Source organism: Colius striatus, chromosome Z (genome assembly GCF_028858725.1).
Source record: "Colius striatus isolate bColStr4 chromosome Z, bColStr4.1.hap1, whole genome shotgun sequence".
In the NCBI taxonomy this organism is placed as follows: domain Eukaryota; kingdom Metazoa; phylum Chordata; class Aves; order Coliiformes; family Coliidae; genus Colius; species Colius striatus.
The window spans coordinates 34,689,863-34,716,917 of NC_084790.1; the positions used below are offsets into that span (position 1 = coordinate 34,689,863).

Sequence of the window (27,055 nt, forward strand, 5' to 3'; positions counted from 1 at the left end):
CTGCATCTATGCTGTGCTAGCTGAACACACAACAAAAATGATAAGAACAGGCAGAGTGACCCTGACTAAGTTGATAGGAATTCAGTGCAAAAGAAGCCATTTGCTTCTGTTTGATGCTTCTTTTGGATGCAGTATTGACAACAGTATTGACAGTATTGACAACATCCTTGTTCATTACTGGTCAAAGACTGGCTATATAAACACTGATACCAAATAGCCATGCACACTACAGCTGTAACCCATATGGTACGCCTGCCGACATAAATGGGCTTTGTTTCAGCCTTTCTTCTCTCACTCCAAATACTGGAACCAAGAAAGGCAAGTAGAAATGAACTCCATGATTCCACTATGTCCTGCCTACTTGCCTATACTTTGTAACTAGTCAACAAATCACTTCTTCCCTGAAAGCCATTTCTGTGTCCAAGAGTAACTTTTAATCCAGCAGCAACTCTAACAAGGTATTGTTAGAAGCTTCTCAGAGTTTTTTCTGAGAAGAAGAAAGTGGAGAAAACTGAGGGGAAACAAAGAGATAAATAATCTACTAGAAATCAACATTAAGAAATAAGAGGTGAAAACAGATTGCGCTTTTGCTAGTGGCATTTGTTTCCCAGCTAGATCTCTTCCTTGCTTGATTACAGGTGTCTGCTATTATATTTCCCCCATTAACTTAAAATAATTTTTTTTTTCTTCTTTTTTTTTTCTTTTTTTAAATAGAGTATTGGGTTCAAAGCCTCAGCTAACCTAAACCCATTTTCTAAGGGATAACTAGAACAACTAATATCTGGAAAATAATGAAATGGCAGCTCCTAGTGATTACAAGCTGACATCTGATTAATAATATATTTGGTTTAAAATCACAGCAGTACTTTTTTTTTCTATAAGTAACATTATTTAATGCAGATTAGTGCTTTTTTTTGTTTTATTTTGTTTGTTTGTTTTTGTGTCCAGCTGTAATTAATAGTAGCATGCTGTTGGATCTACTATTATCCCAGTGCTCAAAGAAGCAAAACCTTTTGGCTGGCAGAGAGCAGACAAAACTCATTTCATATATGGAAAGCAAATAAAACTTTTTACAGAAGAAATTTTTTTTTGTTGTTGTTTTTTCAGCTTTTTTTTTTTTTTTTTTAATTTTCTCTATGCATATGTGTATGTTTTCCTGGTGGGGTGGGTAGGGTGGGAGTGCCATACAACAAGCGACCAGAAGGACTTCTGCAAGTCTTGCAAATCATACATCCAGTCATTATAATGCAGTGCACAAAAAAGCCAGGACAACTGAGGCCTAGAAGGTTTTGCAAAATACTATGGGACAGCCATCATTGTAACTGTACAAAACTTGCTCTCAACATAACATAACATAAAGGCACCATTGATATCTTTCCCCATTTTTGAAATACTGTAAAAAATTGCTACATATGGCACATAACACATTTGTACATACGTATATTTAATTTATAAAAGTTTTTTTTCCTCTCCTGTTTTCTATCAGCGGAATTGCTAAAATAAAATAAAGTGTTTAATTTAAAGGTGGAATACTTCATTATATAAAATAAAGTTTTACATGTGAATCTATGTGTTTCGTGTTTTATACAGCAATAGGGTCTTGGTTAGCTATCACACTGGACAACCTTGCTTGCAACTCTTCTGGAGTGGAGAAGCGATTGGCCGGGTTAGTCCTGCTGTCAGCCAGCCGGTAGGCAGCAGCTGGCTCCAGACTGGTTGCCATGGGGTTGAGTATGCTCAGGAATGGTGTATCCTCGCCTACTCTTTCGTCTTCGGTTTCGGTCTCAGAGCTACTATTCTCAGAGCTTGTGTCAGAGTCCACTCCTACCCTACTGGAAATGTGGCCATTGGGCTTCGTTCTTTTCAGCCTCCGACTGTTGGTGAGTTTCTTTTGAGGCTCCTGTGCTGGTTCATACTCCTGTGTAGTCTCATACTCCTCATCCTCCACTATTCTCAGAGGACTTGGTGGCAGGCTGTTGCTCTCATGGACAGCGTTGTGGTGGAAGGAACTGAACTGCTGAAGGTGGTGGTCGTATTTCTCATGCAGCCGCGGTGGGGTCACCAAGAGCAGCGGTCGCTCCTCTTCTGTGAAGGGACTCACTGCCACTGAAGGGACGGAGACGGTCAAGGTGGAAGCCGGTGGTGACATTTTGGAGGGGCAGGAGTTGGGAGAAATTGGAGTGTGGAAATCTACAGGTGACATGCGAGCTGGTGTGGTCATAGCTGAGACATACCTGAAGAAAAGAGATGAGGAAAGGTTGCGAGTACAGGAATGGTTGGCGACATGTGAATCTGTTCCCATGGGCTGGGAGGGAAAACGCAGGGTTCCCTTGAGATTCTCAGCGTCCTTACACATGGCTACCAGGGAAACTTTCCTGTTGCTATTAATCCTACAGAACTGCTCATATCTGTGACTGGGCAAAAATGTTTGAGAGCAGGAGGAACATGGTAAAGCCTCCATGTCAGTTTACCTCAGAAGAGCCATGGAGATGCTGCAAATTATTCACCAGAATAGCTTTCTGGAATGAATCTGGGAATGGGATTCCGAGACTTGGGGGTGGACTGCCAGAAACAAAATGCATTTGCAAATATTTTCTCAAAAGTAAAAAGGCTACTGCACTTCTGACACAACTTGGCCAGAACTTAGGATACACACAATCAGACAGGAGGAGAGAAAGGAAGATAATTGAGGGACAGTCCGCTTGGGGCTTTACCACCTTCTAGCAACCTGTGTGTCTCAGGTAAAGGAGGAAATAATAAAAAAAACCTAGAGCCATATTCTGCTAGTTTTCACCACTGGGGCTAGTCAGATGAGGATTCATGGCACTATCCCAGCAGCTTTGTGCTGCTCCATTCCTCTGAGTGTTAGTTGCCCTGGCTGGTAAGTCTATCTGCAAAGAAAGACGGAGCATTATTTGTCTTCACGTAGGTACAAATGCTGACAGAGAAGACTCTTTGGCCTAGTGTTCTTGACTGCTCTGCAGAATTTGCCCTTATTCCTTCATAAGTTTCTGTAGGAATGTTAGTGGTCAAAAGTGATTTCCGAAAACAAAGTTCAGATGCCAGTACAGAGCTTGTCCCAAAGGAAGAAAATAAAAAGATGTGAGGCTCTCAACTGGTTTGAATCAGCAAAGCATCATGAGACACTATGAGGTCATGCAGATTCGTGCCAGGTGAGGATCTGCCTGAAACTTCTCGATCAAAGGCACAGTGCCCAGTATGATGTTTTGCATTGATTGGCTTTGCTTTTTTTCTTATGTACATATTTCATCTGTGCCCAAATTTAAAATGTTCCTGAGCTCCACCTCTTTCAGAAGCAAATTGATAGAAGTTATTTGCCTATGATTGATTACATGATTTAGTTTTTCATTAGTGATTTTTTATCTGAGCCTGAAATTAAGAAAATAAATATGATTCTAACTTTCTGAGTTAATCTATGACTCAGTTGCACATATTACACATGATTAAAATAGAGTTACTGGATAAAACAGCAACTGGTACAGCTCCTGAACTGATGTGTCATAGAGTATATTGGTTTTGGTGGAGGCATGTTATTTCCATCAACTGAGGAACAGGAGAAAGAAAAGCAAAATCGGAGTTATGCATGGGAATTAATCAAACTGGTTGCTAATGAGAGCAGAGAGATGTTAATAGATCTGTACGTTGAAAGAATGAAGTAATCCTTCCATTACTTTCACGATGTTGGATGTACATTTTCTTGACACATTGGATTTTAGCTAAACTGGTTCAGTTAAAGCACAAAGTTAGCTAAATATGTTCAGCATACTGTGTGGGCCTCTGTTGGTGTCAAGTTAATCATACAGGTGTGCTGGGCATTCATGCAGTTCTGGTGTATTCTCCCACACCATAATGGGGCAGTGCTAACAAGCTGTTGTCTACAAACTGAGACACAGGAACACACGCAGTTCTAGCCCACTCTAAAAGGAAAGATAAAAGATGATAGATTTCTCTGGCTTCACAGCCAGCAAGAGGTAAACTTCATATAGTACGGCCTTTAATGCAGAGATGGTGTTTTTGATCTTCTAAAAGATGGATAGGGACTTTCTACAAGCTATGTTCTTCTAAGACACTGATAATTAGGCAAAAGTCTATTTTTACAATTGAAATTTCTGAAAAATTACTTCAGTGCAGATTATCTAAATGCAGGCAACTGGATATTAGGAATAAAATGAGCAGAGGCAAGAAGGGAAGAAATGCCTTTGGTAGACTTTACACTACTACCAAATTCTCCACCTTTATAAACAAGGAGATGTACATTTCACATGAACAGCTGCATTGTTGGGTTTCTCCCTGGGCTCCCAAGCTCTGAAATCATCTGGGAACATCAGCCCTTACCAGTGTCGTGGTTTTGCCCAGCCGGGAACAAAGAGCCACGAGGGGGCTCGCTCACTCCTCCCCTCCCGGTGGAGCGGGAAGGGGAACCAGAGAAAAAGGGGGAAAACCCGCGTAGGTTGAAATAAGAGCGGTTTAATAGAACAACAATAAGAATGAACAGGTTCAGGGGGAAAAAGGAACAGTTTTAACAGTAAATGAGGGGAATATACAAAAGGAATGGCGCGTGCCGCGGCTGCTCACCACCCGGGACCCGACGCGACCCCTTCCGACGGGCAGCCCCGCCTGTGCTCCCGAAGCCCCGCCCCCGACTAGCTCCCTGCCTCTAGGTACTGGGCATGATGTCAGTATGGTATGGAATACCTGTTGGCCAGCCCAGGTCAGCTGCCCATGCTGTGCCCCTTCCTACTTCCTCATCAAAGTTAACTCTAGCCTAGCCCAAACCAGGACAACCAGCTAAGCACAACAAGGTGGTATGTCCTACCTTTCACTGTGAGGAGAGTCTCGGTAGGAGTCAGGGGTCTCTCTTGCATGCCAGAGGAAAATGTTGCCTTCCCGTGGCCCACCAATGCCATTGAGGCGGCTCCGGGGCCCCACTGGGCTAGTGTGTCTGCTGTTTTCCATTGAGGAGCTGACAAGTACAGAGTGGCTTTCAGAGAGGATGCTTTCGGTGTGGCCATTACTCCAACTGGAGAGCAGGAACCGGGAAAGAAGAAGGAAGGAGAGAGTGAGAGGGTGTTTCAGTAACAAATGCAGATGAGCAGATTAGCCAGGGGTTAGATTAGAAAGGGCTGTGTTGCCACTTGGAATGTGTGGCATGATCTTCAAGGTTGGTAACCAGGGCCACAGATTTTTGTGAATGTATGAGTCCAGGTGTATCAAGATGATTTATTTTCATGTGTGGATAAAACAAAACGGAGGGAGGGCTTTCCAGTCACCAGGACGGCCACAGATTTATCAATTTGCATATACTAAAATTCACTGTAACAGTACTAGAATGCCATTTAGTCAATAAAGCTCTTTGTAAATTCCTGCAAAGATAATTAGTTAGGTGACATGACATCAAGCATTGTTAGTCTTAAAATGAAAACATTAAAAAGATTTTTTCTGGGTCTGTTTTTGCACATATCTTTTTGGTTTTGCAATAACAGATCAGATATCATAGGTGCTGTTTGCCTACCCCCTCCAGTACCTGTGGCTGGGTGTCTGGGTGACTGTCACGGAGTGATGTGTTGTTGAGGTGTAGTGGCTCGTAGAAAATGAGGTCTCTGTTTCTTTCTCAATGACATGCTCACTGGAGATTATGTTCTTTGAAACATACTGCTGAAAAAACCCCAGAAAAACCTCAGGTTTACAAAATGTAATTTTGTAGCACATTTGCAAACATAATTTCCAATCCCTCCCCTGCAAGTCACATTTTTTTACACGTACCAAAGCACAGATTTGTCACTTAAATACAAGCAGAAACCACATTGACACGGGAGCACATTTGTATACATCTCTATATGCATACCCTATCTAAACATGATGCAGGAAGAAACAAATTAAAGAATTAGCAAAGGTCTGCTTCCCCATCAGGCTGTGAACAACACATGTATCACAGAATCACAGAATCTTAAGGGTTGGAAGGGACCTTGAAGGATCATCTAGTCCAACCCCCCTGCCAGAGCAGGACTTCTGAGAGTAGGTCATACAGGAACTCATCCAGGTGGGTTTTGAATGTCTCCAGAGGACGAGACTCCACAACCCATCTGGGCAGCCTGTTCCAGTGCTCTGTCACCCTCACAGTGAAGAAATTCTTCCTTATGTTTCTTTGGAACCTCTTGTACCCATTGCCCCTTGTCCTATCATTGGACACCACTGAGCCTGGCTCCATCCTCCTGACACTCATCTTTACATATTTGTAAACATTAAAGAGGTCACCCCTGAGTCTCCTCCAAGCTAAAAAGCCCCATCTCCCCCAGCCTTTCATCATAAGGGAGATGCTCCACTCCATCATCTTTGTGGCCCTGTGCTGAACTCTCTCCATCAGTTCCCTGTCCTTCTTGAACAGAGGGGCCCAGAACTGGACACAATATTCCAGATGTGGTCTCACAAGGGCAGTGTAGAGGGGGAGGAGAACCTCTCTTGACCTACTGCCCACAGCCCTTCTAACACACACCAGGATGCCATTGACCTTCTTGGCCACAAAGATGTGTTACAAAGGGATGAGTTCTCATAGCATCATAGAATGATTTAGTTTGGAAAAGTCCTTTGAGATGATCATCAAGTCCAACTGTAAACCTAGCCCTAAGTGCCACATCTACATATCTTTTAAACACCTCCAGGGATGGTGACTGAGCCACTTCCTGGTCAGTCTATTCCAGTGCTTGACAACCCTTTTGGTGAAGAATTTTTTTCCTAACAACCAGTGTAAACTTGGATGGAAGTCTGGAAGACAACCCCAACCCCTGCTCTGCCTGTACTACCAGGTCCATGAAAAATACTGTTCTCTGGTGGAGAAGACCATAGTAGTTAACAGTAGAAATTGTTCACTGAATGATGACGAATTTGGACAGGAAATAGCTGCTTTCAGTTCCTATGCACACAGCACCAGGGCAGACCTGTTCATCAGGGGATGCCACAGCATCCTGAGATGAGGTGGGCAGTGCCCAATCTCCTGCACAGCTTTCATCTGAAGCCCCCTTCAGTCCTGTCACTGGTTTCCTCTTTCTTAATAATCTGACCATGGATTTACGTCTTGAAATTTTGGAAGCTGAGCCCTTCTGAAAAGATGTCTTGGCCTTAACCAAGCTCAGGGGGAGTGCTGTCATTGACTTAGCAGGACTCATCCCTGCAACAGGTTGTCACAAGTATGTACAGTGATGGTGGAGCAGGAGAGCAGGGCTGGCTTGATGTGGCAGGAAGCCAACACTCCCTCTGGGCACCAGACTTCCTTGGGGGCAGTGAGGAGAGGAGGCAGCATGAGCCTTGGCTTTTCAGGTCAAGTGGCTTGGTCATGGGAGTAACACTTTGCTCTGCTCTGACAAATGAGTGGGAAATGCTGATGGAGTATCTGCTTCAGCACTGTCTCCCCAGCCACTGTTACAGTCATCAGACTTTTTACCCTTGAACTCACAATGTCACACTCCTGATTCAAGGGGCCATCCCTGCTCATCAACCATCAGGGCAAGGGCAGTAGCAAGAGCAAGATACGTGTGTTCGAAGAAACTGATCTATACAGCACTTAGCCCTGCTATAGAGCTGCTACACTCTGAGGTGTTTTTCTTGCTTTTGGTGTCCTAGATCCACAGGCAGAGTTGCAGCACTGTAGCATGCTCCATCTGCAGAAATGCATCTAATTTTACTGCAAAATCCGTAATTGTTTGTGGGTGGAGGAAAAGAGAATTCAGTCACAAGCAGGTGAAGTCTGAAATATGTGAGGTGAGCTTTGCTGTGCCACCGGCAGCCTCAGCTGAAACATGGGCAGTAAAACCTACATTCACCAGCTGGATGTTATCTGGCGGTGGGTTGGGGTGGTGTGGCCCGTTGGCCATGTTCATCATGTTGTTCCTTTCTGAGCGCAGGCTCTGCCGAAGGCGGTCGTGCAGTTTTTTCCTCTGCTTCCTGTGCATGAAACACAGAAACTATTTTAATAGACAAAGCAAAAAGCAGCTGTACCTTTCAGCATGTTGATAATGATAATAATATAACTTTTGTTGCCAATACTTTCCCCACTTTCCCATTGCAAGATCTTAGAGTAATTCTGAAGACCACAGGTTTAATTGCAGCTGGACCTGTGGGGACCTGAAGTGGGGGAAGGACGTGTTGGAAACCTTCCAGGAGTGAAGAGGACACAGAGGGACTGGAAAAACAATGTGAGGAAGAAAGACGCCATTTCTAAGCCACACTCTGTCTCAGAAGGAGCTCTTCTGCACTCAGAAGGGAAGTGTAGCTGGATTTTAACCCAGCTAACCATGACACTCTCACTACAGCCATGACCAGTTTTCTGCCAGCCCATCGGTTTATGCTTCTCTGTTCACCAAATATAGTCTCACCAAAGGGAGCTGAGGTGGCCTGACCTTGCGCCTTGCTTGTGGCTGTTGGAAAATACAGCATTTGTCATCATCTTTGTGATGTGACAGCTGCACCTTTTTTTTGTGGGATTAATTCCCTGCCTCAGTGGTGCACTCCAAATACATAAATGTGATACAAAGGCAAAGGGTGCAGAGGTAGCCTCAGAAATCAGAAGTGAGTATGTGAGATATGCCTGAGCCTGACAGCTCCAAAAAGTTTTGTTAGAGCAACACCAGATTAACTCTGGAACTTAACTGGAAACACATGAATGGTATAAGCTACCTGAAACTGGAAACACATGAATGGTATAAGCTACCTGAAGACATGCTTGGGCTGAGAAGCCAAAAAGACAAGGGTTTAATTTGATTTCACAGAACGTTTTCCTGAGACTTTGGTGACCCTGAGAGCTGAGGACAATCTGAGTTCCCTGACATGGTAAAGAAACTGGGTTCTAGAGAGCTTTATTTCATCATCTATGGGTCTGATAATGCTGGCTCATATCACCTAGATATCTGTCCCTAGGAAACTGCATTACATCCCACCTTCAGTGACCAACGTATTTGCTTTATTGTATGTCATTTGTCCTCTAGTAAAAGGATACTAATTAGAAAAAAAATAAAAACTCCAGGAAATTAAGAAGAAAAAATAATGGGAAGTCTAATGTGTATTTCACTTGAATAAGCCTTTCCCTTAATGTAAATTACTTGCAAATAAAGCATCTCTGAAGTAAGACTCAGAAGATATTGCCTTAGCATTTTGCCAGCAAGTCTTGCAAGGAAACTAACTAAATCTGAGCCATTACATTTTATTTAGTGTATTCTCCTAACAGGAGATTTCAGATTTCAGGATTTCCTCTGGTTTCTGGGTTTCCTCCTATTAGAAGTAAAGAGCATGTGGGAAACATCTTACAGATAGCAGTCTGACATCAGTGCTACGTTTGGAGGGCCATGAACTGGCAGTTCACTTTCAATCTTATCATCTCTGGTTGAAAATATTCCACTTTTTGCTGCCAGGGGTCCCTGATGTCTGGGACAAACCAAAGCTTACAGACCTTTAATGGATTCTGTGGGCTCTTCATATTAAAAAAACCAAAAAAATTCAGGAGCCTCGCTAAATGCTGAAATTCATGGGGATCTCTTGTCCAATTTCAGTAACTTTGGACAAGGAAATATACTGTTTAGCTGCCCTAACTTGCCAGTTGTCACTTCTAAAAGCAGCAATTGATCTGAGTCTTTCTTAGTGTTTCAGTCATTCCTTGCTGACCACTGATGGGTGGGAGTAGCATGTGTGGGTGGCTGGACTCTCACTGGGTGGGAGCAAATGCTTCCCCTCCTGCCCCCCTGCCTTGGTAAGGCTTACACAGAAAACCAACAATCCAACTGCCAATCAGGCCCTGCAGCAGTAAATTAGGATTATACAAATGTGGAAGATTTATTGTTAGGGTTTTCTGTGTTTTGGTGGAAAGATTTGTAAGAGCAGCCAGAAATTTTGTCTGCACAAATCCTGCTGATATTCAGTGTAATTTATGGTCCAGAGTGCCTCATGCCTGTTTGAGCATCACTCCCAGTAATTTGCACGGTCTCGCAGAACACATTTAAGTGGTTTTGCATTGGGAGCACTTTCATGTTGTGCTCTTTGGCCTTTGCTGTTCAGCAACTTTTAGCACCGTTAATCTTGCCTCAACTACAAACAAGCTAGCCTGATATGTAAAATTTACTGCTGGAGAGCAACATGAATCCAGTGTTGGGGCTTGCACCTTTCCTGCTCGGGAAACCAGCTGGTATGGGTGACAGACAAAGAATTGCAAGTCAGTGAAATTCACTTGAGTCACACTTGAAGAGTGAGAAACATTTCAAACACCCGTCTTATTTTTGCAGTGTTGATAGACATGGAGACCTGCACCCATCTGGCTTGGACCAGAGCATCCTGGCGCAGCTCTGGAGAAACCCAGATAAAACCTTATACTTGGAGCAGAAGTTACAGTCAACTGGGAAGGCCCTGACCAACAACCACAGATATAAAAAAGAAAAGTTTACTTGGTTTTGCAGTAGGCCACCACACACATGATGCCAACTACTAGAAGTGCAATGCAAATGCCAGTTATGGTCAGCACCCGTTTCTGGTACAGTTCCTCAGCTTCTAGAAAGGGACAAAAACAGTGAAGGTCACAACATGGAGGATGGCTAGGCAAGGAGCACACAGTCAACAGCTGGCATGCTACAAACCACTGCAGATTCACACAGCCACACTGAAACACAGCCACCACACTTCATGCAGACTCATTTTTGACTGAAAGGAGAACAGGACTTCATCATAAGCTCTTAACACAGTACTGGGGATGAGTGATTAACCATACAATTATAGTAATAAAAAGTAATATTTTTTTAAAGTCAACAATAATAATATCTAAGAAACAACTTCCCAATTCACAGACAGCATTTGCTGGAAATAAAAATGCAATGCACTAAGGTAATAACATGAATTTGCAAATGCTTTGGAAGTTTTGCTCTGCAAAGACAGCTGGAATGAAGGCCAATTTCATGAGACTTAAGAGAAATGTATTTTCATGTTATCTTTTTTGTATTGTTTTCATATCCAGTGTCCCTCTGCCCCCTGCCAATTTGTGTCTCAGTTGTCTTTACAGGAGAGATTTAAAAATAATCCTTCTACATTTGAGACATGAGCTTGGCTTGTAATTATACCAGCAATGGAAGTGAAGATAGGTTTTGAGTTCTGGTCATAAAATTCCAGCTATTTCTTCAGTACTCCTCCAAAAACACAGTAGTATCAACAATGACCAGTGCCTTGTATCAGAGAAATGCTGGGTTTCTACTTGCATCAATTTGTGTCCAACAAAGAAACTGCTCTATCTACAGTGGCAGGTTGCTCAGTGATGACAACTTCTTACCGATCTTATTCAGCACAGATGTTTCACTATTATAAAGATGTTAGTAGCACTGATAGTGTTTGGGTTGGAGATACCCATGCACTGCAGCCTCGCTATTGCTTGGCAGAGAGTATTGTTACTTGCCGTGCTGGGAAAATGTTGTATCAGGAGTGCTGGAACAGATATGTGTTCTGTGTTGACACTCTACAGATGCAGATTTGCATTCTTGCTTTTAGGATAAAAATGGGTGTCTAGCTTTTCTTAAGTCTTATTTTTGATTAAGCAGACAATCTAGAAAACTTGTCCTGGAGGATCCAGACCTGATGGTGGCCTTAGGTCAGACTACAATATTGGCTACTGTCGGAATACCATCAGGTGATTAAAAATCTGTGAATGAATAAAAGCTGTACAGCTCCGCACTACCTTTGGCAGAAATGACAGCATCATTCCTGCTGGAAGGGACTTTTATGAACATAAAAAACTGTGGAGCAATTCACCAGGAGATGCATAACAGTCACTCACATGTGCCATGAACTTCTGTCCAAGGTCAGGCTCTTAAATGATGTGCTGTCATAAATACCACACCAGTTCATAAGAAAACACTCCCTACTGAAGAGGGAGAACTCATTCCTCCAATGTGTTTCCTAGGCTAGTCTAGTTTAATGTTAAAGTTGCTAAAGGAAAATGGCAAATATTCCACACAACAAACCACAAAGCAAAATGAAATCTTATTTTCTCTGATACAATGCACTTTGCCTTGGAATGAATTTGTCCTACAAGCCAAACTCACTGTAAACCAAAACAACTGCAAACAGATCACAAGGACTCTCAGACCAAATTAACAGCACTGATTATTAAGGGACATAGGTGGTGCAGGGAGGGACAGAAGGGGAAGAAATGAGTTTGGTAAAGCTAGGATGCTGAAAAATGTATTAAAGAAAACACAATTATAACTTTAAGAATGGAAAGTCAAACAAGGGAAGAAAGAAAAGGGTTGAAACTCCAAAGCAAACCAAACTGGAGAAAAAGAGGAAGATAAAATACAGTGAAATACAAGGTTAAAGGGTTGAGAAGTCAACTGCAGGCCTGGCACAGCATGCTTGATACCAGAAAAAAAACAATGAATAAATGCTTGGGGACAAAAAAAGAAAAGGCTGAAGCAGAGTGGGAAGGGATTTCTCATACAGCATAACTCCTTGCCTAGGCTAGTTAGTGACACTTGACCCCCGTCCTATTCCTGCCCCTTCTGAAAGTGTGTATTAGTTAGCCATGAAAATGGTGTATTATGAGAATGTTGCAGGAAACAGGAGAATTGCGTTAAGCAATTTAGGGGCAAATTTGAAATGCTTTGAATTAAAGAGTTTCTTTTTGGTCATGCTGTCAGCTGTTAGCTTGTGTAAGCAAAGTGAGTAAGATCAAATCACCCATTTTTCTTGGAGGAAAAGGGAGAAGAGGAAGATTAATTCATAGTGGAAAATCTGTTTGGTTATTTATACTTGGGGAAAAAGCTGCACTAACTCCAAGATGTTTACTTCAGGCTGAGACTGTCATGAATGAACCAGGCATCTGGCCAGTGATGGCTTTCCTAAGGCTACCAGTGCATTGTTGCTTGTCTGTTGGATGCTCCTGGGCTCTCACCCACTGAAGGGAAGGGGGATGTGTTGAGGGAGAAGGGCTGTGAGCAACGCTTCTCGCACCAGCATTTCTTCTGGGATCGTGGGTCTTGAGGGACCTACAGTCTGCTTTCATTGCCTTAATTCCCTCCCACATCCTTCGGAGCAAAGCCCTTAAGATGGTCCAGCTTGACATGGTGTGCATGAATGGCAGCACCACCAAGCCATGCCCCCTCTCAAGCCATGGGGGAAGTGGCTGCTGGGGAAGGCACAGGTGTCCAGGCACATCTTGCCTAGCAAACCAGCAAGTTCCCATGTGAACCTGGCCATGTCCCTGACTGATAGAGTCTCCTTGCCCTGGGGTGTCCAAGCAGGCTGTGGCTCCTGGCCACGGCTCTGCAGGTTGTGTGGTGCCTCAAGGACAAGCCTTGGCCTCTCTGTTTAAGGCCAGAAGAGTTTTGCAAGAAGGAAGTGAATTCTTGTGAGGCACTTGCAATTATACTAGGTCTCACTCCAAAACTACCCTCTCTCTCTGACCAATGTTAACATTTACTGAGAGAGTTAGTGACTCCCAACTAAGTACCACGTACTGTGTTTACACTTACCAAATCAGCTTAAAAAAGACTAATATTAGCTTTGGGGAAAAGTCCATAGAGTGATGTATGTGCAGTGAGAAGTTAGAAAATGTTTTAGCCTGTTAAGTGTTAAAAATTGTTTTAAATTTAAATTGGTTTTTTTTTGTCCCTGTAGAACATTAGGAAAACGAAATCAATGTGAATCCTCATATATTAAACCCCTCAATGTGCATCCTTTCAAACATGCATATTATACAATTAATTTCACATCACTCTAATTTATACATAATTGATGATATATATGATCTTAAATTGCTGTGTTTTAAAGTTTTTCTTCTTATAGGTCTCTGAGGATTTTAAAAATAATTTAATTCCAAGAGGTGGTTCTGATAATGTAATTTCATATAGAAAGCAAAATCTGCAAGTCAGTTCTGTAAAGGATTTTAATTTATTTCCCTGTATATTAATGTAGCCATCTATCTTCTACTGCAATCTACTACTTATGAGTGAGACTTAATATTACCTTGTGATAATAACAACAACAACAATAATAATCTGGGATGTGAGAGACTTTTTAACTTTGGACTTGTAATGGGTTTTCCACAGTTCACAGCTTAATCTAATGACATTTGGTGGAGTCATTTTTCGTAAGAACAGGAACTGAAATTGTGAAAAGCATCACTCACTGGTTCTTCTTACTTGCTGATAGGAGATTCCAAACGAAAACTAACCTCAATTCCAACTTAGTCTATAAGAGAGATGCATTATTTGCAGCCTTGATTACTAAATAGTAGTCAGAGGAGTACAGTCAATTCACAATGGGGACTTAAAATATCTATTTCTATTACATTTAAGCTAAAGTGGAAAAATAATACCCACTGCCAGCGTCTTTGGTTGGGTGCAGTATGATTTGGTATTAGAAATACTGAATAAATTTGCTGACTTGAGGATCTGGAGTCTTGCTGTAAACCTCTACTTAAGTTCCTAAATAACTTTCAGGAATTTACAGACATAGAAATCAATTTATTTATGCATATCATTTACACATATGCATATGCATCTGATTTACATACCTAGCTGTGGGTTTAGACATGAAACTTCACTTGGAAACCAGAGCTCAAAACTGCAAATTTGCAGAATCTTAAGTGACTATAACAGCTTATCTTTTTTTTTAATAGACTAGTTAGTAATTTTACTTAATGCCTACAGTGCTTCCAAAATCTGGCAACCCTAGAAGCAAAAGCAAATGTCAAAACTGTCAAAATTATACATCAGATAAATGAACATACACTATGTTACGATTACTTCAATAACTCCTAGAACTTGTTAGGTCTCAAATGTCCTATCATTATTACATTTTAGTGATCTGATCTCCACTAACATTTTGACAAGGGTTGTTGTTATAGCTGTATGATCCCTTTTAAAGCACAAAGAAATTGATTAGGAATTGAAAAGGGGAGGTGGAGAAAAAAATAAAGAGGGGTTCATCTCTTAGGCACTAAAATCTGCAGGCTAAAATGAATGATTGGTCCATACCCATAAATTCAATCCCAAGATGCTCTACCAATGCAGAAAGTTGACAAAAAAAGAAAGAAAAAGGAAAAAAGTTTCAGAAAAGAGCAATATACTGTACTAAAAAATAAATTACATACGTGAATAACAGCTATTCTGTGTCTGCCCATGAAACAGAACACAGGGGTGTGTGCTTACATGGGGAGTGCTCAAGAGTGTCTCTGAAAATTATATGACCAGACCTTCTGCAAAGGTTACTCACCAAAATACCTATTGGGGGTCTAAACAGCCACAGTGAAGGGAATGTGGCAGAAACTATTAACCCTTGAAGATCTTACTGAGATGAACGGGGGGGGGGGGGGGGGGGGGGGGCTGTGGCCTGAGGACACCACGTGAAAGAGCTGACTGTTTTCAGATGGCAGCATGAGAGCACAGGGATGTTTTACAAGGGGTAGGTATTCCCCTGCAAATGAGTCATGCATTGTCTTCCCTTTTCGCCCTGCACCTGTCCACAGTATGTGGTTTCCTGCTCTTGCAGGCTGCAAACCTGGATGTAGCTGGGACCACTTGCTGATTAGTGGGAGCCCTTCTCAGCTTTGCAAACTAACTGCAGCAGAGATCTCATATCTGGAAAATGAAGAGCCACTTTCTTTCCCCCTGCCTTTGGGCTGCATGGCATCTACAGAACCAAGGGCTGGATGGCTGGATGCATCCTAGGGTGCAGGAGCTGATGCCATTTATCTGGATCACATGACTAAATTTGCACCTCCAGGCCCCAGCTGCTGGTGGCAAGGAAGAACACAGGTTTCCCCCATGCAGGTACTCTTGGAGAGACTTCCCACAGGGCCCAACATCATAACCATGGTAGCTCTCGCTTTCTTTGTCCTTATGTGCTGTGAAATTTAAATCCAATCTTAATTTTTTGAGGAAATGGATTTTTAATGTAGTTTGTACACGTGAGGAATGCTAATTCTTTCCTGCCAATCAGTAACACTTTAAAGGTTAAGTAAGATGGAATCCATCCAGGTCTCTTCGTAAAGAGCCTGCATTACATGCCTACATGAATACTGTTAACAATATATACATTAGTTGCATAGTAAAGCTTGGTTAAGTCCTCAGTAAAATGAATGATATGCCCATGCATATATATTGCTGTAGTTATGCTTGCTTACAGGTAAGATGCCTAGCCTAGATGTAATTTAATTTTAGGAGAAGTCATTCATATCATGCAGTTTCTATTTCAAATAATTCAATAGGACATTGGTATTTAAAATGAGAATATATTCTGCCTGAAAGCCCTGACAAGAAAACATGCGGAAGAAACATGCATTGCTTATTTAAACCTAGGTGTCATGTAGCTCTTATTTGTCTCTGGTATTCCTATCTACATTCCCTAGACTTGATTAAAAGAAAGCAGAATACCTGAACACTTTTTTTCTTTCTTTTTTAAAAAATATGTTCCTATTTAACCCAATATTGTTGCATACTTTTTACATGCAGTGTGGTTTCTATTGAATATTCATCCAGGTGCTGTAAGAAGAAACACAATTAACTACTTTTGAAAACTCAGCTTTCATTCTGGATGTGATTTTTGTGGAGGCAGTATTGGAAGAAAAAATGCTTGCGAAGCAGATTTTTTACCAAAAAGTGACTTACAACTACAACTCATTCAATATATTGTAGCTTGTTGGGGTCCAGGGTCTTCAGATTTATGAATATGATGCCTGGAAATGCTGGAGCAGGTCCTCCAGGACTACATATTGTCTTCATTGATGCTGCTAGACACCTAGGATTTTGGGACAGCCTGTATATCAAGTCAGGTGAGGGGGTAGCCTGAGGACATAGTGCTTCCCAGTGAGGAGTGACCACAGAAGTAGGTTTGCGTGGAGACCTTGCACCAGACAACAGATGGATCCATTTGGATCAACCTAAGAAACATGGCACCTTGATGCTTCACAGGTGAAATGGGTCTCCTTGGATCTCTCTCCTGCTTCAGTTTGCTGGTCATTCAGTTTTCTTATTGAATGTCTTCTGTGGGTACCAAGAAATTCTTAAAAGGTTACTTTTTCATGTAATTTGAACTGAAAACAAACTAAAATTGCCCAAACTATTACAGAGCAGAACCCCATGTGTTGACTAATTCTGCTTGAGTAGCTGGGATACTGTATCTCTTTGTGAGGCTTAGGATCCACTTTGGATGTCAAATCTTGGTTTAACTCAGTGGTACTCTGACTGTAAAACAAAATTTTAACTTGGGATGTTAAGTTCTATGGCTCCTGTGAAAGTGTTGTCCTACAACATATCAGAGTCTTAGAAGTAGAGAAAATGTCCTTTTGTAATTAGAATATTTTATCATAGCAATGTTAGCATTCAATGAACATTAACTGAGCAGTTTGTAGTGACAAACTGTCTTCTTTCACCTTGAGCAGAAGATGGACAATGACATTTTTCAAATCTCCGTGTAGCATTTAGGAGTCTCCCCACATAAATATCACAATTTAGGATGCTGAAAGGTTTTAAAACATGAACATTTAAGTAAGCTTGTCTAGTACTTGCATATAGATGTGAAATACACAGAAATTAAGAAGTACTGAGCTGAAAAATGGACTTTTGAAGTTTGATCTGTAGTTTATGTAGGAAGATTGAAAAATGATTACAAAATAACAGAAATTTTGGTCATCCCTCTAGAACATCACAGCTTTATTCAATTCATCCCCTTCAATTTCTCAGCTACGATAATCTAGAAAATATGAGGCAGAGACTATCAGCTAAACAGAAATTTAACTCTGCCTCTCTTGATACTGTGCCTCTTGCTCACCAAGAATGGCAGAACTGAACAGACACAGTTTGAACTGGTGTCCCATGCTGAAACACTTGCCTTCAGGAAGGCAGAGGCCACATTCAACTCACACCTGAGATGGCTCATAGCATGTCTCGTGAGTTGTTCTATATTCACAATACACACATATCTGTTAGCTAGTGAAGGAAGCAAATAATCTGGATCTTTAGGTTCAGTCCTTTACTCATCTAGGGCATTTGGAAGGACAAAAGGTTTATCTGTGATTATGCTTTAGAGAAGCATCCTCTGGTGTTTCTTTTCCCAAGGATCAGTCTCCAGAGTGTTTCTATGAGAGTTCTCATGCATAGCTACAGAAAGATTGTCCAAAACTTCCAGTGTTAGTTCCTTGTTATTATGTCCCTCCGTTTGTTCCCTTGACTTCAAATGAGGGTATGTGTGAACATTCAAATATCTGCATGGAACAGATGTAGTTTTGCAATAATTTTATGGACCACCTCCTGGTGTCTTATGGACCAGCGGTGAACTATGAGACTCAAAGTAAAAAACTGTCATAGCAAAAAGCCAGGGTATTGGGGAAAACATCTGGTTGCAGGTGTGACTGCTGTGCTCAAGGAAAGGACATTACAGGGACTACCAGCAGGACTCCAGAAACGAGCAAAACTAGCACAAATGGGAAAAACTGCATAGCTGGAGTGCTAGAGGTAACTGTGGCAGTGGACAATCTAACAGCCACCACCTTTCAGACACAACAGGTTGTCCTGGGTTGTGCTTGCAAGGCTGAAACAAAGGACAGTCAACCTAAATATGTGCTTTCCAGTAGTCTCCCTCACATCCATTGCCAGTTATACTCACATTTCCAGTGACAGAAAGGCATTTCTGTGGAGATCCACCTTATTTCCTGTGTCCCTTTTCAACCTATTTCTAGTGCACCGTGATAACGGAATCCTCCAAGGCTAACCAAACTGCTGCCAAGATAAGTCAGTTTGCCTTGCACTCTGTTGGGACAGGGCATTTCCCTGAGAACGCTCGGCATTGGCCTTGTTTTTATCTTGCAAAAGACAGTCAGCAAACCTTGTTACTTCAGGACTCTTAAAAATAGCAACATCAGGGCAGATTTCTGAAGCTAACTTCCTCTCAACTGTCAAATACAAAGCCTTAAGATTGCAATAACTCATCGGCATGCATAATTTCTGTGGAATCCCATTGACCAAAGGGTTCTTTCCAAAGGAAGAAAGACCTTTCTGGAGCCAAATAAAATTAGCACTGTGGAGTTCACATGTACACTTTTGTTTCCTACTGGCACTTAGCTGTTTAACATCCCAGTTTGCTCTGTGCTTTGCAAAAGGTGCATCTGCAGAGCTAAGTTAATAATTTGCAACATTTGCTGCAAAGTATAAGCTCTTTAAGCTTCAAATGCAACATTGCATGAATATAACTCTCATTCTAAGTTCCCTTTTTAATTGTATGCTCTGGTCTGTGTAGGGTGCAATAAGAAGAAATCACAGAAATGCTTCTTCATTGTTAAATATAAATAGAGTCTCCCTGGACCCTTTTCAAAAGTGTCATTTTGAGATCTATAGCAGTTAAAGAAACCTGACATTATACTGCAGATGCAGAGTAGGCAGAAGTGCCAGAGCCTCATAGCTTTTGCCTAGGGCTCTCAGATCAGCCTGAGGTATGTAGTGGCGTACTATCTTGCCAATGCATTTCAAGGAGAGGAAGGCTGGATCAGTACTTACAGCTGAGCTTAACTCTTGCAGCAAGGCAAGGGCATCTATGCCTTTTTCACTGAGTCAATTTCAGAGAATTCCAGCCTGGTGTCTACTACGCAAAGATCCAGCCAGTGTCAGGAAACTGAAAAACTAATGAAGGGAAACCCCTCTAATAATGTGATTTTTTTTTTTTTTTTTTTTTGGGTAGGAAAATGAATTTATGATTAACATACAATTCTTCAAAAGCTTTCATGGTAAATTCAGCAGCAAACAATAGATATTTTATTTTTACATTCCTGATTTTTAAATGATTCTTCTAAGGTGAGAAAACCTTAACTGAACTTTTCATCACAATACACAGAAAGGGCCATTTCAGTCTAACATTTGGTAAACTTAAATGGCATAAAATCTTTCAAATCCAGAGCTACCAGAGGCATTTTAAAAATAACTCACAGTAATAAAGCTTGTAAAACATGACATAAAATGCACACTTGAATGCTGGAAGGCCTGGTCTCCAGTCAGCACCCCTGGGATTCACATGGGTAGCTTCCATAATGGGTAGTATGAATTATGTATGAATTTTTCATCCATCAGTATAAGAGAAAACTTATGGATGTCTTCAGGCTCCAAAATGTCCAGCACATGCTAACAGGTTTTTGTCCTCTATACTAATGGAAATTAAATTAAGCTAGCCTATAGTCTCCAAAATCTTTCTTGTGCTGGCAAGTAATCCATCAAAAAAATAGTCCCTATAATATTGCTCTCAGACCACAGTACATTCTTATGCCAATGACAATTAATTATGAATAGTATATATGCATTAAAATGTAAGGTCTGAGCAATTTTCTTATATGTTACCTTTGACTTTGCTATAGCAAATGAGAAAAAAAAAACCCATTCAGTGTACTTTCTGTTTCCTTCCTGACAAGTAGTAATAATTAACCTGTCTGTCCATGTGAAAGCTGGTGAGATATTTAACTGCAGTGCAAATCCTACCACCAGTCTGACATGGACACAGTTATCTGTTTGTGTCTGTGTGTGCATCTGGTACATTGACCAATTAATCTGTCTCTGAAAGACTTGATCTCTTGCACCTGTTACCTACAATAAATATGTCAGACTCGGACCTCGTTGTTTATGCCACCTCTTCCCATTTTATTTTTCTTTCTGTGCTTTTTCCTCTGAAACTGGGGACAACTAGGAGGAAAAACATTTTGACCCTCTTTGCATGTGCTCTTTAGAAACAATGTTAAGCTTGTCTCACAACCTTTAACTTGTAGGTCCAAACACAAATCTCTTATGTGAGTAAAGGATTAACTACCTGTCCCTTTGTTGGGAAAGAACTGCCCTCTTTAGCACTCATAATCTTTTTGTGGCAAATAAAACATGAGACTTGCAAAATGTCATTTTTTCACTTTTACGGCTTCATGTCAGTGGGGAGTCTGTATCACACCACTCAGTGTTAATTTCACAGCATTCCTAAGTCTTGTGTTTCCTCATAACCTCACTGACAAACAATCCAGGAGAGTATTGCAATTGCTTTTTGTTATAATTTTCATGCAACAGGCAGAGACAATCAATATTAGGCCTTAGGCAACACATCTAGTTACAGATTAAAAAAAAATTGGAGGAAAGATGCAGCGACAAGAAAGCAGCACTGATTGAACATGCTTCTACTGCGGCACAGACAGAAAGGTAGTGGACGTACTGTAGAAGCTGGCCATTACGTAGTTTTGGCAGCGATCACCAGTAAATTCATTTGGGCACCTGAGAGGAAAAACAAACAAAAAAAATGGTAGAGAAAAAACAGAGAAAAGAGAGAGGTATATTTGCTAAGAAAGAAGCTCCTTCAGTGTGAACTGGTATGACTTGGTGAGTTCACTTTCAGAAACTGAATCTCTGTTTAGTGCATCAAAATGGCTCAAGATGTTGAGAACAACTGACTTGCTCCATGGAAATGCTAAGAAATTCCCCCCCCGAAAACAAACCAATTCAAATCAAAGCGTGTTTCGAGATGTGAGACAGAAATTCACCATACCAAATTCCCAAATTGCTTTTAGGATGCACTTTCCACAAGGCAGCAAGGACATAAGATCCGTATATCACTCATCTCCATGAGTTTGCTCTTTTAGGGTTGTGCTTTACAGCAGTCTCCCAAACAAGAAAGCTGCCAGTGTGTGCAATACAGATTCATCTGAGAACAGATGGAAAACAAAAAAATCACAGAAATGAGAAACATTTTGGAGGTCAATAATGCCACAGTGTACAGATTTCACTTTAGAGAATTGGGTGATAAAATAGTGCATAAAGAGGCCAGTTCCAGCTGAACTGTGAAAACACCAAGTACTATTGATTTTGTTGCTGTAGTTGGGGAAGAAAGCAAAGTTTAGATTATTTTAACATACTTTCTTGGTATTGGATTTTCATGGGCAGAGTTTCAGTACATCTTGCTCCAGTGAATCCAGGTTGGCACCTAAAGGGCAAAAATGTGATAAGCAATAGTACACCAAAAACCACTGCACTAACAGGTTGATATCTGCTGGCCTACGGAGACGGGAGTGCCTTGAGTGACCTCTTGGTTAGGCGTTAGTGAAAAACTGTCAGAAAAAGGGCAAAAAAGTGTAACCTTTCCAGAAGATAACACTTCATTCACAGTAAAAATTCCACCAGAGGAAAAAAAAAATCTAGATGGTGTTTTTGTTTTTCTGTTTTGAAAAAGCAAGAAGAATCAGGGCTGGCAAAAATATCTCTCAGATCATGCTTATTCCACCTCATGAAGAGACCAGGTTGAGGTTTTTATTGAAATCTGCAGTGCAGTGTGTAACAGCAATTTACACTGTTGCTTTCACTAGTCATACAAAATCTATAAAAATGCCATAACTTCCCTAATTCTGTAATGGCGCATTGTGTCTTCCAATAATTTCTTTTGAGGGAGAACAGTTAAAACAGCAATCACAGAAATGGCAAAGAAAATTCCAAAAAGTTAGAAGACAAATTGAAACCCAAAGGCCAGAAGCATATTCAACATGGCTGACAAATGGAAAAATAGTCCAGGTCAATAAATCAGATGAGAGAGCAGAGTTTCTTTAAAAACTTGAAGCCCCACAGCAGTCTGCTCTTTCAGTTCATGAGCTCAGTGCAGCTTTCCCCTTGGTCCTGGTGAAGGAATTTCTCTTCTTGCTTGTCTTGTCTTCTCTTCTGCTGCTGTCTGTCAATTCTTTCTTCACCTTCATTCTCCATTTTGTAGCAGAGCTCAGGCTCCCAAAATATCACCATAGCAATGCAGGCTTCTGTGCTTCAGACGAAAGTGTGAATGACTGTCCATCACATTAAACGTCTACGGATTTCAATCTTCTTTCCTCCTCTTTTTCCTCCTCTTTTTTCTATCCACTCACACCGATAAGTGGATAACTTGAAATTACCTGATATCCACGTCCTTGAATACATCTGACTTGCAATGCCTATCTTCCTGTATTCTCTGTGAGTTTGTTGTGGTGCAAGAATCTCCCCTACTTTTTCTCTTGCTGCCAATCTGGTGCTAACCTTTTTTAAAACTGCTTCAATGTTTATTCACCAAGTGTTGAAGTGCTTTCTTATTAGTAAAATCACATTGTTCAGAACAATCCCCCACCTCTTCTATCCATCTCATTTTCACATGCATTGAAGAATATCCTAATTTTTAAAATTCCAGTCTTCCACAACTACCTCTAGCCCTAAGGGTCAGGGATGCTGCCCTCATGCAAGCAAAACTTCCAGAAAATCAAACCATGCAGGAATTACTTTTGTAAAACAAAGATCTATTTTGAGGATCTGGAGAGGATTTTTTTTAAATCTGATTTGCTATAATTATATATTTTCTTATTAAAGAAAGGAGTTTATGTCCTTCAGAGACAAGGTCATGTCTTGTGGTAAGTACCCAGTGTGGAGAGATCCCCATCTCCACAGGGTCATTTAAGAAAAATGCAACAAGGATATTTCTGTCATGAAAACATGATATACCGGGGCACAACAGAAGACTCCTTGCATCTTTGGTAGAAGGATAAGATGTCTTCAAAATAAGTTGTTTTGGTCTGTGTTGCTAAGTAAGAGTTAAAATGTTTTACCCCTGTGATTCCAGTTTTATTTTACACTGTGGTGATCTTGTTAAATACTCTTCTCTTGAAAGCTTGTGTCCATGCCTGCATTGGCTTTCATTTCACAAGGACCTCTACATCTTGTTTGCAGGCTCAACCCTACACAATCCCAGTGAACATGTTGCTGATCAAAAGCCTAAGGCTTTGCTTCTGCTATTTGCTAGTGATGGTTGCTTACTCCATCTGTGCCTCTTTTCAGATGTTGGTGTAGAGGTGATGAAAACAACTTGAACACGGGTGTAGACAGTGCTGAAATTACTTACAGACCAAGCAGTGTCAGCGCCATTGAGGTGGTGCTGAAAACAGGTCAGGTGTGTTTATACTAGCTCTGAAGCCATTGTCAGCAAATGGACTGCAGCACCTGCCGCTGAGAATGGGTTCAGCATGGGCCAGCCAGGGAGAGAATTAAGATGAGCATGTCCACTTATGACTATGTGTGAATGCTAATGGCATTGTATTGCTCAGATACTCAGAGCAGCACTGTTTCCTGTGCTTTTGGGCAGATTGTTTACTGTAGATGGTTCTTTTAATATACAGTCTTCAATGGTGTACCTTTCAAAACAACCTTGTCCCACTCAGAGTATCCAGAGCTTAGTTCTTTCTATGTCTTTCTTTTCTAGTTCACTACCTGTGTACCATTTTCCTGTATGCACTAGAAATGTTGGAGTCATGCAACTCAGGCCAACAAGTAGATATTTGGGCTCCAAGAGCCTTATATTCTCCTTTCTGCCTAAAAAAGGCTACTTGGACTATTTATTTATTGTATTAACTGAGTAAAAACACAATACTAAACCACATATAGTACTGGATTTTTTTCCTCTACACACAGTAGTTGCAAAGAGCAGTATTTGCATTCATTCAGAAGGCACTTTTCAGAACATCAAATGCTTATCACCAAATTTTTTTTTGGCAGGACAGGAATGACTGTCTCTTCAGAGACAAGGTCATGTCTTGTGGTAAGTACCCAATGTGGAGAGATCCCCATCTCCACAGGGTCAGTTGAGAAAAATGTAACAAAGATATCTCTGTCATGAAAATGTGATATTCCTGGGCATGGTAGAAGACTCCTTGCATCTTTGATAGAAGGAAAGATGCCTTCAAAAGAAGGCATCACATTTCCATTTCATCCATTGCCTACAAGCAAATGCATTATGGAAGACTGTTGTTTTTTTTTTTTTTTTCATGGGAAATACACGACATTTCCATATTCAGCAGGCCCTTTCTTAGCCTAAGTCACAACTAGTATTTCTGTCCCTCCTGTTGAATGATTGTCTCTGGAACTTTTACTGGCATCATTGATATTAATTTTCTCAGTTTGCTGTTTTCAAGAACCTTCTTTCTGTTTCACCAAGGCCTTTACAGGAAGATGCATATAGAAAACAGTCATATCATTAAAAAAAATACAATTCACTCTTTTTCTATTCAGAAAAGAAGCATCATCCTACTGTTGGAGAGAAGCATTACTTTAATCCAGTGAGATTCAGATGTAAATTGTTTTCTTCATTACAACAAAGACACTAGAAGAGATGATCTCTGTGTGTAAGGAATCAATTAGTCAGACCACCAGGGCCTTCATTGCAGGATACTTCAAAAGAATACTCTAAAAGCATAACATATTATATTCACATAGAAACAAAGAAGAAAATACTAGGAATTCTGGTCTTATTTTTGTATTTACTGAAGAAGCTATCTGATTTTTTTGTCTTCAGTTAACTTGGGGAGACATTTCCAATGAAACAGAAAACACTTTGGAAGCTCAGTCTCAGAGGAAGCTAGAAACATCCAACCTTCCAAAGTCTAGGATGTTTTTAAAATGTGACTCATGTTCCTATGATCCTTCTGAAAATTCTATACACTGTTTTATTTAAGTAGTCTCAAAGCTTCCTTTCTTGTCTTTCACATTTTGAGATCCTTTTTTTCTTCAATCTGAGGCCATAATTAAAACGCACATACAAGTTACCATAGATGTAGATGTACATTGCATTGCTAAGTCTTCACACATTTCTTGAGTATTTCACATGGTTATGTCTTGAAAACAGGGATTTTTCTCAAAGTGCACACCAGAATCTGTGAGAGCAAGATCTGATCCAATCTGGATCATTATACAATATATTTTACAAATCACATTTGGAAAAAAACAAAACAAAACTATAGTTAGATTCTAACAGAAGATGGATTCAGGAAATTCGTTTTTTTTTTTTTTTTTCTTTAATAGACTAGGGATTTTTCAAAATATGATATATCACTTGGAAAATTCCATGGTTGTTGTGAATCATGTTTTTTTGGTTAGGGATAAAACCAATTTAGAATGATATGGCTCATGCTTTAGAAATTTTGTTTTTGCTCTCAACAGATGGACCATATGGAAAAATGTGAACTTATTACTGAGGCATAAATATGAAAAGCAAGTACCATATTTCAAGCATTCTGTTTCCACAGGCATGTTCTCGGGAAAGATTTATTTTCCCAGAACAATGAAGGCAATGTGCACTCATTAGATACTTATTCTAATTAACACTGGAATACTAGAATTAAAATTAGGCATCTGTATTTTTATTGAAATAAGAAAAGAACTATATTTTGTCTCTTCAGTTTCCCAGTGCACCCACTTTTAAGTACTCACACTTTTATTTCTTACATGGCTGCATAGCATCCTGTTGTACTACATAACATAAAGATTCAGTTCTGGCAAGTATTAGAGGTCATAGCAAATGCCCTGAAAGTGGCTCTGACTGTAAATGAGATTCAATCTCTCTAATTTTGCAGCTCTGATGCTTTTTCCAAATAGATCTTAGGCCACCCAGAGAGAGGCACATCTGCCAAATTTGGGAATTACCTTTCCTTTCAACTCTGGCCCCAGAATGAAAGATTATTTCTTATCTAGAACAGGGACAGAAATTCCTGCTTCTTTCAAGTGTCACCAAATGAGATCAAAGAACAGTCAGATCCATGAACTGAAACAGTCAAGACAATGCTAATTATTACCATGTCTGCTAGATGCTCAGCTCTGCTGTCTTGGAGATTTCTGAGCAGCATTTGGACAGCAAATTGAAATAGGCAGGTAGGCTCTTGTACATGCCCTGAAGAGTCACTCCAAACTGGTCATCTTGCACTGCTGACTTATAATGATCTTGTAAATTTAACACAAATCTTTCTCTCTGTCTCTTTCAAAAAAAGAATCCAACCCTCCACAGCCAGTAACTTTTTCATATTCACTTTAGCTAAAAATTAGTCTAAAATCAATGAAATATTTATCACTTTCAGCAACTGAGCAGTTTGTGGAAAAGGCAGAGCAAAATAAATGTCATAAAGTGCACATAATATTCTTTCATGAAACTCGCCCAAAACTTACAAGTAAAGCAAATCATTGTGGGGTTGGGTGTTTGTGGGTTATTTTGAGTAGTTTGGTTGGTT

General features: G+C 40.6%; 1 protein-coding gene across 6 annotated transcripts in view; it reads right to left on the reverse strand.

Annotated features, from left to right (window-relative positions):
* Positions 1 to 1,530: 1,530 nt before the first annotated feature.
* NRG1 (neuregulin 1) overlaps positions 1,531 to 27,055 on the reverse strand; it is a 177,632-nt gene continuing 152,107 nt past the window's right edge. For 2 of the 6 annotated variants that reach the window (XM_062018010.1, XM_062018009.1), the window contains 6 exons: positions 21,914 to 21,981; positions 10,446 to 10,548; positions 7,833 to 7,959; positions 5,546 to 5,676; positions 4,838 to 5,041; positions 1,531 to 2,234 (listed from right to left, as the gene is read on the reverse strand). In XM_062018010.1, coding sequence (XP_061873994.1) covers positions 1,583 to 2,234; positions 4,838 to 5,041; positions 5,546 to 5,676; positions 7,833 to 7,959; positions 10,446 to 10,548; positions 21,914 to 21,981 — 1,285 coding nt within the window. In that variant the 3' untranslated portion in view covers positions 1,531 to 1,582. Of the gene's footprint in view, positions 2,235 to 4,837; positions 5,042 to 5,545; positions 5,677 to 7,832; positions 7,960 to 10,445; positions 10,549 to 15,020; positions 15,045 to 21,216; positions 21,276 to 21,913; positions 21,982 to 27,055 lie in introns of all 6 variants that reach the window. The other 4 variants (XM_062018012.1, XM_062018007.1, XM_062018008.1 and 1 more) reach the window with 3 other exon arrangements.